General features: G+C 45.7%; 1 protein-coding gene across 2 annotated transcripts in view; it reads left to right on the top strand.

Annotated features, from left to right (window-relative positions):
* The window catches only part of LOC135504012 (glycoprotein-N-acetylgalactosamine 3-beta-galactosyltransferase 1-B-like), a 29,950-nt gene that overhangs the window by 10,851 nt on the left and 5,147 nt on the right, over nt 1-13,952 (top strand). For both annotated transcript variants that reach the window (XM_064922255.1, XM_064922254.1), the window contains 3 exons: nt 1,751-1,904; nt 2,174-2,335; nt 2,539-3,041. In XM_064922255.1, the coding sequence (XP_064778327.1) occupies nt 1,751-1,904; nt 2,174-2,335; nt 2,539-3,041 (819 nt within the window). The remainder of the gene's footprint in view (nt 1-1,750; nt 1,905-2,173; nt 2,336-2,538; nt 3,042-13,952) is intronic.

The following is a 13,952-nucleotide window of genomic DNA, read 5'->3' as shown; positions in this document are numbered from 1 at the left end:
CTACACCTGTAATTACTAGTCTGGTAGCCCTACCTATACACCTGTAATTGCCATTCAGGTAGCCATACCTATACACCTGTAATTACTAGTCTTGTAGCCCTACCTATACACCTGTAATTACTAGTCTTGTAGCCCTACCTATACACCTGTAATTACTAGTCTTGTAGCTCTACCTATACACCTGTAATTACTAGTCTGGTAGCAATAACTATACACCTGTAATTACTAGTCTGGTAGCCCTACCTATACACCTGTAATTACTAGTCTTGTAGCCCTACCTATACACCTGTAATTACTAGTCTTGTAGCCCTACCTATACACCTGTAATTACTAGTCTGGTAGCCCTACCTATACACCTGTAATTACTAGTCTTGTAGCCCTACCTATACACCTGTAATTACTAGTCTGGTAGCCCTACCTCTACACCTGTAATTACTAGTCTGGTAGCCCTACCTCTACACCTGTAATTACTAGTCTGGTAGCCCTACCTCTATACCTGTAATTACTAGTCTGGTAGCCCTACCTCTCTCTACACCTGTAATTACTAGTCTTGTAGCCCTACCTCTACACCTGTAATTACAAGTCTGGTAGCCATACCTCTATACCTGTAATTACTAGTCTTGTAGCCCTACCTATACACCTGTAATTACTAGTCTTGTAGCCCTACCTATACACCTGTAATTACTAGTCTTGTAGCCCTACCTCTACACCTGTAATTACTAGTCTTGTAGCCCTACCTATACACCTGTAATTACTAGTCTTGTAGCCCTACCTATACACCTGTAATTACTAGTCTTGTAGCCCTACCTATACACCTGTAATTACTAGTCTTGTAGCCCTACCTATACACCTGTTATTACTAGTCTTGTAGCCCTACCTATACACCTGTAATTACTAGTCTTGTAGCCCTACCTATACACCTGTAATTACTAGTCTTGTAGCCCTACCTATACACCTGTAATTACTAGTCTTGTAGCCCTACCTATACACCTGTAATTACTAGTCTTGTAGCCCTACCTATACACCTGTAATTACTAGTCTTGTAGCCCTACCTATACACCTGTAATTACTAGTCTTGTAGCCCTACCTATACACCTGTAATTACTAGTCTTGTAGCCCTACCTATACACCTGTAATTACTAGTCTTGTAGCCCTACCTATACACCTGTAATTACTATTCTTGTAGCCCTACCTATACACCTGTAATTACTAGTCTTGTAGCCTTACCTATACACCTGTAATTACTAGTCTTGTAGCCTTACCTATACACCTGTAATTACTAGTCTTGTAGCCCTACCTATACACCTGTAATTACTAGTCTTGTAGCCCTACCTATACACCTGTAATTGCCATTCAGGTAGCCCTACCTATACACCTGTAATTGCCATTCAGGTAGCCATACCTCTACACCTGTAATTGCCATTCAGGTAGCCATACATTTACATTACATTTAAGTCATTTAGCAGACGCTCTTATCCAGAGCGACTTACAAATTGGTGAATTCACCTTCTGACATCTACACCATACCTCTACACCTGTAATTACTAGTCTGGTAGCCATACCTCTACACCTGTAATTGCCATTCAGGTAGCCATACCTATACACCTGTAATTACGGTACTCTCTCCTTGCATTTGTTGTTACTGTTGACTGTACCTACTGTATTTTGTATACCTGCTATGGTATTATGATGTTATCAGTCAGTAAACTTAGTTGAATTTGAATCATTTCATCTTTATTTGTAAAAACAGGTGTGGTTCGAGATGAGCATGGAGCCCGATGTGCTGGGAGAGGGCCAGGACAGCTCAGTCGCAGCGTTGTCGAAGACGAGACAGGCTAGTGACAGTAATAACTGGAGGATGGAAGGACCAACCCTCATCAACCTCAACCATCCACACCACATAGGTACACAGGCCCAATAAGACACAGGACCTCTTCAGGTTAAAGGAAATTAATTTCCTCTGAAGTTTCTCATAAATCTGTGTGGAAGTATGAAAGGTGTGTGTTGTGTATTTTAATATAGAAAATAGATCTCTTTGCTGCCACAAAGACACTTCATTATTGAAATAGGCTCTTTCCAAAACATCCATACATCTCCTCATAGAAATATGAATACTATACAGTGTCTCTCTTCCATCAATTAAAGTTGTTTCTAATTTGGCTATGGTTTTCAGGTGAGGACAGTAGCGTGGCAGATGAGCTGTACCGGAAGGTGCGCATCCTGTGCTGGGTGATGACTGGTCCCAGTAACCTGCAGACCAAGGCCCGCCATGTAAAGGCCACCTGGAGCCGCCACTGCAACGTCGTGGTCTTCATGAGCTCTATCGACGACCCAGGTAGGTACCCAGCCAGGTAGCCTAGAGGGCAGAGAGGCGGGCTGGTTCGAGGGTGGGCGGTTCGAATCCCATTAACAACGGTAAAAATCTGGATGCTGTCTCCTGCTGTTGTGCCCTTGAGCAAGGCACTCAACCCTAAATGCTCTCGATCCAGTGTTGGTGAAATGTATGAAATTGGGCAATAAAGCATTCTTCTTCTCCAGACTTCCCCACAGTGGGGCTCGGCACGGGGGAGGGCCGCGACCAGCTTTACTGGAAGACCATCCGGGCCTTCCATTACGCCCTGGAGCATCATGGGAATGATGCCGACTGGTTCCTCAAGGCGGACGACGACACCTTCGTAGTGGTGGACAACCTCCGCTGGGTCCTGTCCAATCACACGCCCGAGGAGCCCCTCTACTTTGGCAAGCGCTTCAAGCCCTACGCAAAGCAGGGGTACATGAGTGGCGGAGCAGGATATGTGTTGAGTAAAGAAGCTCTCAGGAGGTTTGTGGAGGGGTTCAAGACCAAGGTGTGTACCCATACCACCTCTGTGGAGGACTTGGCTCTGGGACAGTGTCTGGAGAAGATGGGTGTTCTGGCTATGGACTCGAGGGATACCCTTCAACGGGAGACGTTTCATCCGTTTGTTCCCGAGCATCATCTGACAGGGAAGTTCTCCAAGAGCTTCTGGTACTGGAGCTACTGCTACTACCCCATCGTAGAGGTCTGTCTTGTTGTTGTTACTTGTTGGCTTTCAGTTTCACAGATTATTCAAGTGAAACGGACAGTGTTTTAACTACTTTGCAGATATGAAACAAATAGACAATCATAATATCAGTCAAAAATATCAAATTCACAGTTCATGCTACAAAACCAACTTTATAAGTGGTTTTAAGAATAGGGTCTATTTGACTCAACATTCCTAGCTAAAAACACAGAGCCTAACATTAGTTAGCTAGCTGCTAGGAGGATGTCATGTTATTGGAGGAGTGGGTGTATTCCCCACATATCATTTTTCTGTTGCTGTACACAGCTAGTGATGCAGGTGTCATTTGGTTAGCTAGCAAGAACTTGAACGACTGTTATCCAGTTAGCATATCTCTTGCTTTCGCAAATTCACTCTGGCTATTTACCCCAATTTCAGAGCACTCTCATCTGAGTGCGCCAGGGCGCAGAATAACTGATACATTTAGCAACGCCCGCTGAATATGACCGTTGTCAGTAAACAGGCAAAATAATAGTCACGAATGCTCTAGATGACATTCAAACAAGGTGCAGAAGGACGAGTAGGCTACAATTCCCTATTGTTTATCAGTGCAATTTTGATGGCCAACTACCTGAAAAAGTTTGAGAGGGTTTATCAAATGTTCCTTTGTTAAATTTTAACCCAAGTTGACCTAGCTAGCATTAGTTGTTGAGCTTGTTGATGTGCATAACTGAGAGAGTCTATTTTCATGGTTGTTTGATCAATAGGACTGAAAAGTTCCCAGATGTTAAGAGGACTCCCATGTGATATTGACATATTTGCAGAAATCCATTCAGGTGTATTTTGTGGCTTTTGGCAAATGTGTTTTAATGATCTGAAGTTGTGCAGTTGCAATGATGAATGTGAATGATGACAGGCCTGTGTGGCAATGGCTTGTTTGCATAAAGGCCTATTGTAGCTCTGATTGGCTATGATGCACTGGTCTGCATAGACTGGTTGAGACAGATGTTTTATTTACTGCAGTGTTTATTAATTGTCCAAATGCACTGCCGCTTTCCCGCTCTATATTGCTATAGAATTTTCACAAATGCCTTAGTATGAAAACGTGAAAACGTGAAAATTATTGCTTGTTCGATACATGTTTTTTTTTTTTTTTAAGATTTCAAACTATGTTTGATGTATTTTAATTTGTAATTTAATTTGTCACATACACATGGTTAGCAGATGTTAATGTGAGTGTAGCGAAATGCTTGTGCTTCTAGTTCCGACAATGCAGTAATAACCAGCGAGTAATCTAACCTAACAATTCATTACATTACATTTAATTTAAGTCATTTAGCAGACGCTCTTATCCAGAGCGACTTACAAATTGGTGAATTCACCTTCTGACATCCAGTGGAACAGCCACTTTACAATAGTGCATCTAAATCATTTAAGGGGGGGTGAGAAGGATTACTTTATCCTATCCTAGGTATTCCTTGAAGAGGTGGGGTTTCAGGTGTCTCCGGAAGGTGGTGATTGACTCCGCTGTCCTGGCGTCGTGAGGGAGTTTGTTCCACCATTGGGGGCCAGAGCAGCGAACAGTTTTGACTGGGCTGAGCGGGAACTGTACTTCCTCAGTGGTAGGGAGGCGAGCAGGCCAGAGGTGGATGAACGCAGTGCCCTTGTTTGGGTGTAGGGCCTGATCAGAGCCTGGAGGTACTGCGGTGCCGTTCCCCTCCCAGCTCCGTAGGCAAGCACCATGGTCTTGTAGCGGATGCGAGCTTCAACTGGAAGCCAGTGGAGAGAGCGGAGGAGCGGGGTGACGTGAGAGAACTTGGGAAGGTTGAACACCAGACGGGCTGCGGCGTTCTGGATGAGTTGTAGGGGTTTAATGGCACAGGCAGGGAACCCAGCCAACAGCGAGTTGCAGTAATCCAGACGGGAGATGACAAGTGCCTGGATTAGGACCTGCGCCGCTTCCTGTGTGAGGCAGGGTCGTACTCTGCGGATGTTGTAGAGCATGAACCTACAGGAACGGGCCACCGCCATGATGTTAGTTGAGAACGACAGGGTGTTGTCCAGGATCACGCCAAGGTTCTTAGCGCTCTGGGAGGAGGACACAATGGAGTTGTCAACCGTGATGGCGAGATCATGGAACGGGCAGTCCTTCCCCGGGAGGAAGAGCAGCTCCGTCTTGCCGAGGTTCAGCTTGAGGTGGTGATCCGTCATCCACACTGATATGTCTGCCAGACATGCAGAGATGCGATTCGCCACCTGGTCATCAGAAGGGGGAAAGGAGAAGATTAATTGTGTGTCGTCTGCATAGCAATGATAGGAGAGACCATGTGAGGTTATGACAGAGCCAAGTGACTTGGTGTATAGCGAGAATAGGAGAGGGCCTAGAACAGAGCCCTGGGGGACACCAGTGGTGAGAGCACGTGGCGAGGAGACAGATTCTCGCCACGCCACCTGGTAGGAGCGACCTGTCAGGTAGGACGCAATCCAAGCGTGGGCCGCGCCGGAGATGCCCAACTCGGAGAGGGTGGAGAGGAGGATCTGATGGTTCACAGTATCGAAGGCAGCCGATAGGTCTAGAAGGATGAGAGCAGAGGAGAGAGAGTTAGCTTTAGCAGTGCGGAGCGCCTCCGTGATACAGAGAAGAGCAGTCTCAGTTGAATGACTAGTCTTGAAACCTGACTGATTTGGATCAAGAAGGTCATTCTGAGAGAGATAGCGGGAGAGCTGGCCAAGGACGGCACGTTCAAGAGTTTTGGAGAGAAAAGAAAGAAGGGATACTGGTCTGTAGTTGTTGACATCGGAGGGGTCGAGTGTAGGTTTTTTCAGAAGGGGTGCAACTCTCGCTCTCTTGAAGACGGAAGGGACGTAGCCAGCGGTCAGGGATGAGTTGATGAGCGAGGTGAGGTAAGGGAGAAGGTCTCCGGAAATGGTCTGGAGAAGAGAGGAGGGGATAGGGTCAAGCGGGCAGGTTGTTGGGCGGCCGGCCGTCACAAGAAGCGAGATTTCATCTGGAGAGAGAGGGGAGAAAGAGGTCAGAGCACAGGGTAGGGCAGTGTGAGCAGAACCAGCGGTGTCGTTTGACTTAGCAAACGAGGATCGGATGTCGTCGACCTTCTTTTCAAAATGGTTGACGAAGTCATCTGCAGAGAGGGAGGAGGGGGGGGAGGGGGAGGAGGATTCAGGAAGGAGGAGAAGGTGGCAAAGAGCTTCCTAGGGTTAGAGGCAGATGCTTGGAATTTAGAGTGGTAGAAAGTGGCTTTAGCAGCAGAGACAGAGGAGGAAAATGTAGAGAGGAGTGAGTGAAAGGATGCCAGGTCCGCAGGGAGGCGAGTTTTCCTCCATTTCCGCTCGGCTGCCCGGAGCACTGTTCTGTGAGCTCGCAATGAGTCGTCGAGCCACGGAGCGGGAGGGGAGGACCGAGCCGGAGGATAGGAGACATAGAGAGTCAAAGGATGCAGAAAGGGAAGAGAGGAGGGTTGAGGAGGCAGAATCAGGAGATAGGTTGGAGAAGGTATGAGCAGAGGGAAGAGATGATAGGATGGAAGAGGAGAGAGTAGCGGGGGAGAGAGAGCGAAGGTTGGGACGGCGCGATACCATCCGAGTAGGGGCAGTGTGGGAAGTGTTGGATGAGAGCGAGAGGGAAAAGGATACAAGGTAGTGGTTCGGAGACTTGGAGGGGAGTTGCAATGAGGTTAGTGGAAGAACAGCATCTAGTAAAGATGAGGTCGAGCGTATTGCCTGCCTTGTGAGTAGGGGGGGAAGGTGAGAGGGTGAGGTCAAAAGAGGAGAGGAGTGGAAAGAAGGAGGCAGAGAGGAATGAGTCAAAGGTAGACGTGGGGAGGTTAAAGTCGCCCATGACTGTGAGAGGTGAGCCGTCCTCAGGAAAGGAGCTTATCAAGGCATCAAGCTCATTGATGAACTCTCCGAGGGAACCTGGAGGGCGATAAATGATAAGGATGTTAAGCTTGAAAGGGCTGGTAACTGTGACAGCATGGAATTCAAAGGAGGCGATAGACAGATGGGTAAGGGGAGAAAGAGAGAATGACCACTTGGGAGAGATGAGGATCCCGGTGCCACCACCCCGCTGACCAGAGGCTCTCGGGGTGTGCGAGAACACGTGGGCGGACGAAGAGAGAGCAGTGGGAGTAGCAGTGTTATCTGTGGTGATCCATGTTTCCGTTAGTGCCAAGAAGTCGAGGGACTGGAGGGAGGCATAGGCTGAGATGAACTCTGCCTTGTTGGCCGCAGATCGGCAGTTCCAGAGGCTACCGGAGACCTGGAACTCCACGTGGGTCGTGCGCGCTGGGACCACCAGATTAGGGTGGCCGCGGCCACGCGGTGTGGAGCGTTTGTATGGTCTGTGCAGAGAGGAGAGAACAGGGATAGATAGACACATAGTTGACAGGCTACAGAAGAGGCTACGCTAATGCAAAGGAGATTGGAATGACAAGTGGACTACACGTCTCAAATGTTCAGAAAGTTAAGCTTACGTAGCAAGAATCTTATTGACTAAAATGATTGAAATGATACAGTACTGCTGGAGTAGGCTAGCTGGCAGTGGCTGCGTTGTTGACACTACACTAATCAAGTCGTTCCGTCGAGTGTAATAGTTTCTACAGTGCTGCTATTCGGGGGCTAGCTGGCTAGCTAGCAGTGTTGATTACGTTACGTTACGTTAAAAGAACGACAATAGCTGGCAAGCTAACCTAGAAAATCGCTCTAGACTACACAATTGTCTTAGATACAAAGACGGCTATGTAGCTAGCTACATATCAAACCGTTGTACTGTAATGAAGTGAAATGAAAATGTGATACTACCTGTGGAGCGAAGCGGAATGTTGACCGGGTTGTTGAAGTTAATTCGGTAGACGTTGGCTAGCTGTTGGCTAGCTAGCTAGCAGTATCTCTTACGTTAAGGACGACAAATAGCTGGCTAGCTAACCTCGGTAAATTAAGATAATCACTCTAAGTCTAAACACTCTAAACTACACAATTATCTTGGATACGAAGACAGCAAAGACAACTATGTAGCTAGCTAACACTACACTAATCGAGTCGTTCAGTTGAGTGTAATAGTTTCTACAGTGCTAGTAGACGGTAGACGTTAGCTAGCTGCTGGGCAGATAGCAGTGTAGACTACGTTAGGACGACGAAATACTATAATTTCGCAATTATCTTTGATACAAAGACGGCTATGTAGCTAGCTAAGAAGAAATTGCTAAGATTAGACAAATTAAACCGTTGTACTATAATGAAATGTAATGGAAATGTAATGAAAAGTTATACTACCTGCGGACCGAAGTGTAGATTCGACCGCTCGCTCCAACCCGGAACCGGGTTCCACAACTACTACCTTATACACACAAGTGTAAAGGGATAAAGAAAATGTACATAAAGATATATGAATGAGTGATGGTACAAAACGGCTTAGGCAAGATGCAGTAGATGGTATCGAGTACAGTATATACATATGAGATGAGTAATGTAGGGTATGTAAACATTATATTAAGTGACATTGTTTAAAGTGGCTAGTGATACATTTTTTTTTACATCAACTTCCATTATTAAAGTGGCTGGAGTTGAGTCAGTATATTGGCAGCATACTATTCCCCCTATTCCGCCCCAGCCATTACCATGAGCCCGTCCTCCCTAATTAAGGGGCTACCAACCTGTGACACCAAGTGTTTTTGGTCTATTAAAGGGTATGGCATATTTTGACCAGGGCATCAGTCTTACACAAACCCTCTTGGTGTAATATATATGGTATATTTACACTTATTTTCAATGAACAAACGGCCTGAATATAAACGACATATTATGTAAAGGATATCTCACAGTGAATGACAACATTAATGAATGTTGGTTCTACTTCATAACTTTCAGATCGTCAGAATCATTGGAAGTATGGATTATATCCCTCGTGCTCCGTGCAGTTCCAGTAATAATAACAACAAAGTCACGCCGGTGACGTGACAGCGTGGGAGGACGTGCCCCCACGCTTCATTAAAAAAACGGACGTCAGACCACATCTCTTATGGCTCAGCTAACTTTGGAAGAAGAAATATCACCCAAGTTGACTGCTCCACTGCTCCCGTTTTTTGGGGGGATTGCATCTTCCCGGGTAGCGGTAAGATAAGCTAAACTCTGTGAGTTGTGTGTACTGTCGGTCTGTCACCAACAGCCTGTGACCTGTGGGTCAGAGCGCGAAATTCGCCCTCCAAGGCTGTGTGACAGGTCTCCCCTACCTATCTCTTTAATCTGAGGGTATCGGGCTTCCTTGTCTTGTGCGGATTTAGCCCACTTGCTAGCGTGTGTCTGTGTTGGCCACCGCACTCCGATGCTAACCTTGTCAAGATATCCTCCACTGCTGTGCTCATTATCGAGGCCACAACTATTTAAAACTCACACTGGTCACTTCTCGAGATAACAGCGTCCAGGAAGGTTGTTAGCCTAGTCAGCTATAAGACGTGAGATTCGGATTGCCTCCCCCTAGGCATCCCTCTCCCTGGTACACTATATTACCAAAAGTATGTGGACACCTGGTCATCAAACATCTCATTCCAAAATCATAGACATTAATATGGAGTCTGTCCCCCCTTTTGCTGTTATAACAGCCTCCACTCTTCTGGGAAGGCTTTCCACTAGATGTTGGAACATTGCTGCGGGGACTTGCTTCCATCCAGCCTTAAGAGCATTACTCAGGTCGGGCACTGATGTTGGTTGATGTAAGGGAATTCTGTCCTATGTGCACATAAGTGACCACAGGAATCTTCTTTGATCAGAGGTTAGTTTGTTTAATAAGGATTGCAAGCTGGATTGCAACCCGGAGTATACACTAACAGTAATTTGCAAGTAACACACTTAGCACAAAATATGGTGTTTTCCCTTTTTATACCCTACTGAGGATCACCCCGACCAGGGTGATGTCCCTTAACTTTAATACCATATAAGCTCATAATTAGTAGTTGCAAATACAAAGATGTCTCTGTTAGGCGGAGTTCATGGGTGGGGTGGGGGGTATTGTCATGCTGAAATAGGGAAGGGCCTTCACTAAACTGTTGCCAAAAAGTTGGATGCACAGAATTGTCTGGAATGTCATTGTATGCTGTAGCGTTAAGATTTCCCTTCACTGGAACTAAATCATGAAAAACAGCCCCAGACCATTATTCCTCCTCCACCAAAATGTACAGTTGGCACCGTGCATTGGGGCAGATTGCGTTTTCCTGGCATCAGCCAAACCCGGATTTGTCCTTCGGACTGCCAGATGGTCCAGCTACTCATTGGACCCTATGATCACTCGGCTACTCATGCCTCTCCCTAATGTCAATATGCCTTGTCCATTGCTGTTTTGGTTAGTGATTATTGCCTTATTGCCTTATTTCACTGTAGAGCCTCCAGCCCTGCTCAATATGCCTCAGCTAACCCTCTTGTCCCACCTCCCACAATGCAGTAACCTCACCTGGTTTAATTGATCTCTCTAGAGACAATAACTCTCTCATCGTCACTCAATGCCTAGATTTTACCTCCACTGTATTCACATCCAACCATACCTTTGTCTGTACATTATGCCTTGAATCAATTCTACCGCGGCCAAAAACCTGCTCTTTTTACTCTCTGTTCTGAACGTACTAGACGACCAGTTCTTATAGCCTTTAGCCGTACCTTTATCCTACTCCTCCTCTGCTCCTCTGGTGATGTAGAGGTGAATACAGGTCCTGCAGTGCCTAGCTCCACTCCCATTCCCCAGGTGCTCTCATTTGTTGACTTCTGTAACTGCAAAAGCCTTAGTTTCATTTCATTAGAAGCCCCCTCCCTAAGTTTGTTTTATTCATTGCTTGAGCACACTCTGCCAACCCGGATGTCCTCGTTGTCTGAATCCTGGTTTAGGAAGGCCACCAAAAACCCTGAAATTACCATCCCTAACTTAACAATTTCCAACAAGAGAGAACTGCCAAAGGGGTGGAGTTAGCCTACAGAGTTCTGTCTTACTATTCAGGTCTGTGCCCAAACAATTTCCAGGAACAAGTCTCTCACTGTTGCTGCTTGCTGTAGACCACCTTCTGCCCCCAGCTGTGCCCTGGACACCATATGTGAATTGATTGCCCCCCATCTATCTTCAGAGCTCGTGCTGTCAGGTGACCTAAACTGGGACATGCTTAACACTCCGGCCATCCTACAATGTAAGCTTGATGCCCTCAATCTCACAAAAATTATCAATGAACCTACCAGGTACAACCCCAAATCTGTAAACCTAGGCACCCTCATAGATATCATCCTAACCAACATGCCCTCCAAATACACCTCTGCTGTCTTCAACCAGGATCACAGCGATTACTGCCTCATTGCTTGCGTCCGTAATGGGTCTGCGGTCAAACGACCACCCCTCATCACTGTCAAACGCTCCCTAAAACACTTCCGTGAGCAGGCCTTTCTAATCTCCCTGGCCCAGGTATCCTGGAGGGATATTGACCTCACTAATTTCATGAATCAGTAAGAAGAAATATTTTATAGTTTTTTTTAATCCACATTCTGAGAGAACACTGCATCACCATGATGCTGGGCATTCATGGCTGTTCCTCTTGTGGAGCTGAACTACAAGTAGAAGATGGTCATGACCTGTGCCCTGCCTGCCTAGGCTTTGGCCACCTGCGTGAGGCCCTTACTGACCCCTGCATTAACTGCACCATCCTTCCTGTGAAGGTGAGGGAAGTTGAGGGCCTGGTTTTCACAAATAATTTACCAGTGTTGTTTGCCAGGACCCACCCAGGACCACTAAAAGAGGAAAATTCCACAAAACCGATGGTGCCCCCTTCGTGAAAAAGTAAAAAAAATAAGAGCCTCACTCGGAATGTCAATTCCCTATCCTCTGAGATAGAGCAGCTAAAAATGATTTTGCCTTCTTCTGATCCCCCTGTGTCGGGGCCCTATAGCACTCCCTCCAGAGGATTCAGATAGCCTTGATGATGACCTGCTTTCCACTTGGGCATCCAACTGGCACTTTACTCACCAGGATGATGAAAAGCCCAACATGGCGAAGGGGGTGCCAACCAGTTGTGGACCCATTCAGCCTCAAAGCTAAAGATGGGTCAGAGAAGTCATTCCGAGGTTCTGATCACACTGAGTCAGAAGAAAGCTCTGCCTCACTATGCGCTGTCCTGTCCTGTGTACATTCTTGAGCACCCTCAAGCCACAGCCCCTGCAGCTAACCTGTTCTTTACGAAGGCCCCAGCAGCTACACCATTCAAATCAAATCCAAAATAAAATCAAATCAAATGTAATTGTCACATACACATGGTTAGCAGATGTTAATGCGAGTGTAGCGAAATGCTTGCGTTTTTAGTTCCGACAATGCAGTAATAACCAACGAGTAATCTAACAATTCCAAAACTACTACCTTATACACACAAGTGTAAAGGGATAAAAAATACGTACATAAAGATATGAATAAGTGATGGTACAGAACGGCATAGGCAAGATGCAGTAGATGGTATCGAGTACAGTATATACATATGAGATGAGTAATGTAGGGTATGTAAACAAAGTGGCATAGTTTAAAGTGGCTAGTGATACACGTATTCCATAAAGATGCAGTAGATGATAAGAGTACAGTATATACAGTGGGGCAGAAAAGTATTTAGTCAGCCACCAATTCTGCAAAATAGCATACTTATTTTCCACCATAATTTGCAAATAAATTCATTAAAAATCCTACAATGTGATTTTCTGTTTTTTTTTTCTCATTTTGTCTGTCATAGTTGAAGTCTACCTATGATGAAAATTACAGGCCTCATGTTTTTAAGTGGGAGAACTTGCACAATTAGTGGCTGACTAAATACTTTGCCCCACTATATAATAAGAGTAGGGGTGGTGACCCAGGTGGCCTGGCTAAATTCCCTTTCTGGCCCTCATACTATCACAGTCACCTAATCATCCCCAGCTTACAATTGGCTCATTCATCTCCCTCTCCTGTCCCTTGTAACTATTCCCCGGGTTGTTGCTGTAATTGAGAATGTGTTCTCAGTCAACTTAGCTGGTGAAAGCAGGGTCAAATAAAGTAAATAACTCTTGCGAGTGTGCAGCCGATAGCACAGCGCTGACACTGACCCTCGTCATCGTACTGGGTCTTACCGTGAACAACGAAAATAGCAACTGCACACCAAGCCAAAAGGTCACCTTTTATTTGCATGGTTCTGAACTTCCACATGTTGAGGGCATGTGTAACACCTCAGTGTGTGGACAGCATTCATCTTCTTCTGCAACAATTCCTGTTGAATGTGATGGTGAAGGTACAAACGTTCAACAACTGATGGGCATGTTCGTGGCGACTATACTGACGGTCTCCAAATATTCGTACAACCAGTTACATTCGTAACTTCCGATTGTCTGTCCCTGGGTCTTTGGCCCTGGTTAGTACAGCTTTAAAATAAATACATCAATTACATTGATGCTGAGGTGGATGATTGCAGTAGAGACAAAACTCTGTCAACAATAGGAACATTTGCCAATTTGTTACAGATAATAGTACTAGTTCTTTGTGCTTTGCAATGCAAATGAGAAGTCTATTGTGAGTCTGTCAGACAGAGACCATCGAGACACACGGCAATACAATTAGGGTTAAACAAGCGTATTTGTGGTGGAAACACAGCCAGTGTCTCTGCTGTTCGATACCAAGGTAGCCTATTTCCAAATGGTTATCAGACTGACAGTCAAAACGGGGCAATGAGATGTTCATAGTACCCAAGATACTGAAAGCCATGTGAAACAGACAGTGAACACCACAATAGTCAGGTATAAATTCAAGCTGTTGAATTGAATATACAAAAATCCCTGATATTTTTAAGGGTGCGATTCAGAGCCTTGGTTCCTGTATCCCGCTCTGTCAACAGATACAGTGAAAGGCCATGGAGTACGTTTTAGAATACTGTGTGT

The sequence above is a fragment of the Oncorhynchus masou genome, chromosome 18 (assembly GCF_036934945.1).
Source record: "Oncorhynchus masou masou isolate Uvic2021 chromosome 18, UVic_Omas_1.1, whole genome shotgun sequence".
NCBI classification, from domain to species: Eukaryota; Metazoa; Chordata; class Actinopteri; order Salmoniformes; family Salmonidae; genus Oncorhynchus; species Oncorhynchus masou.
The sequence above is the reverse complement of the archived record's forward strand: the minus strand, read 5'-3'. Positions and strand labels throughout refer to the sequence as shown.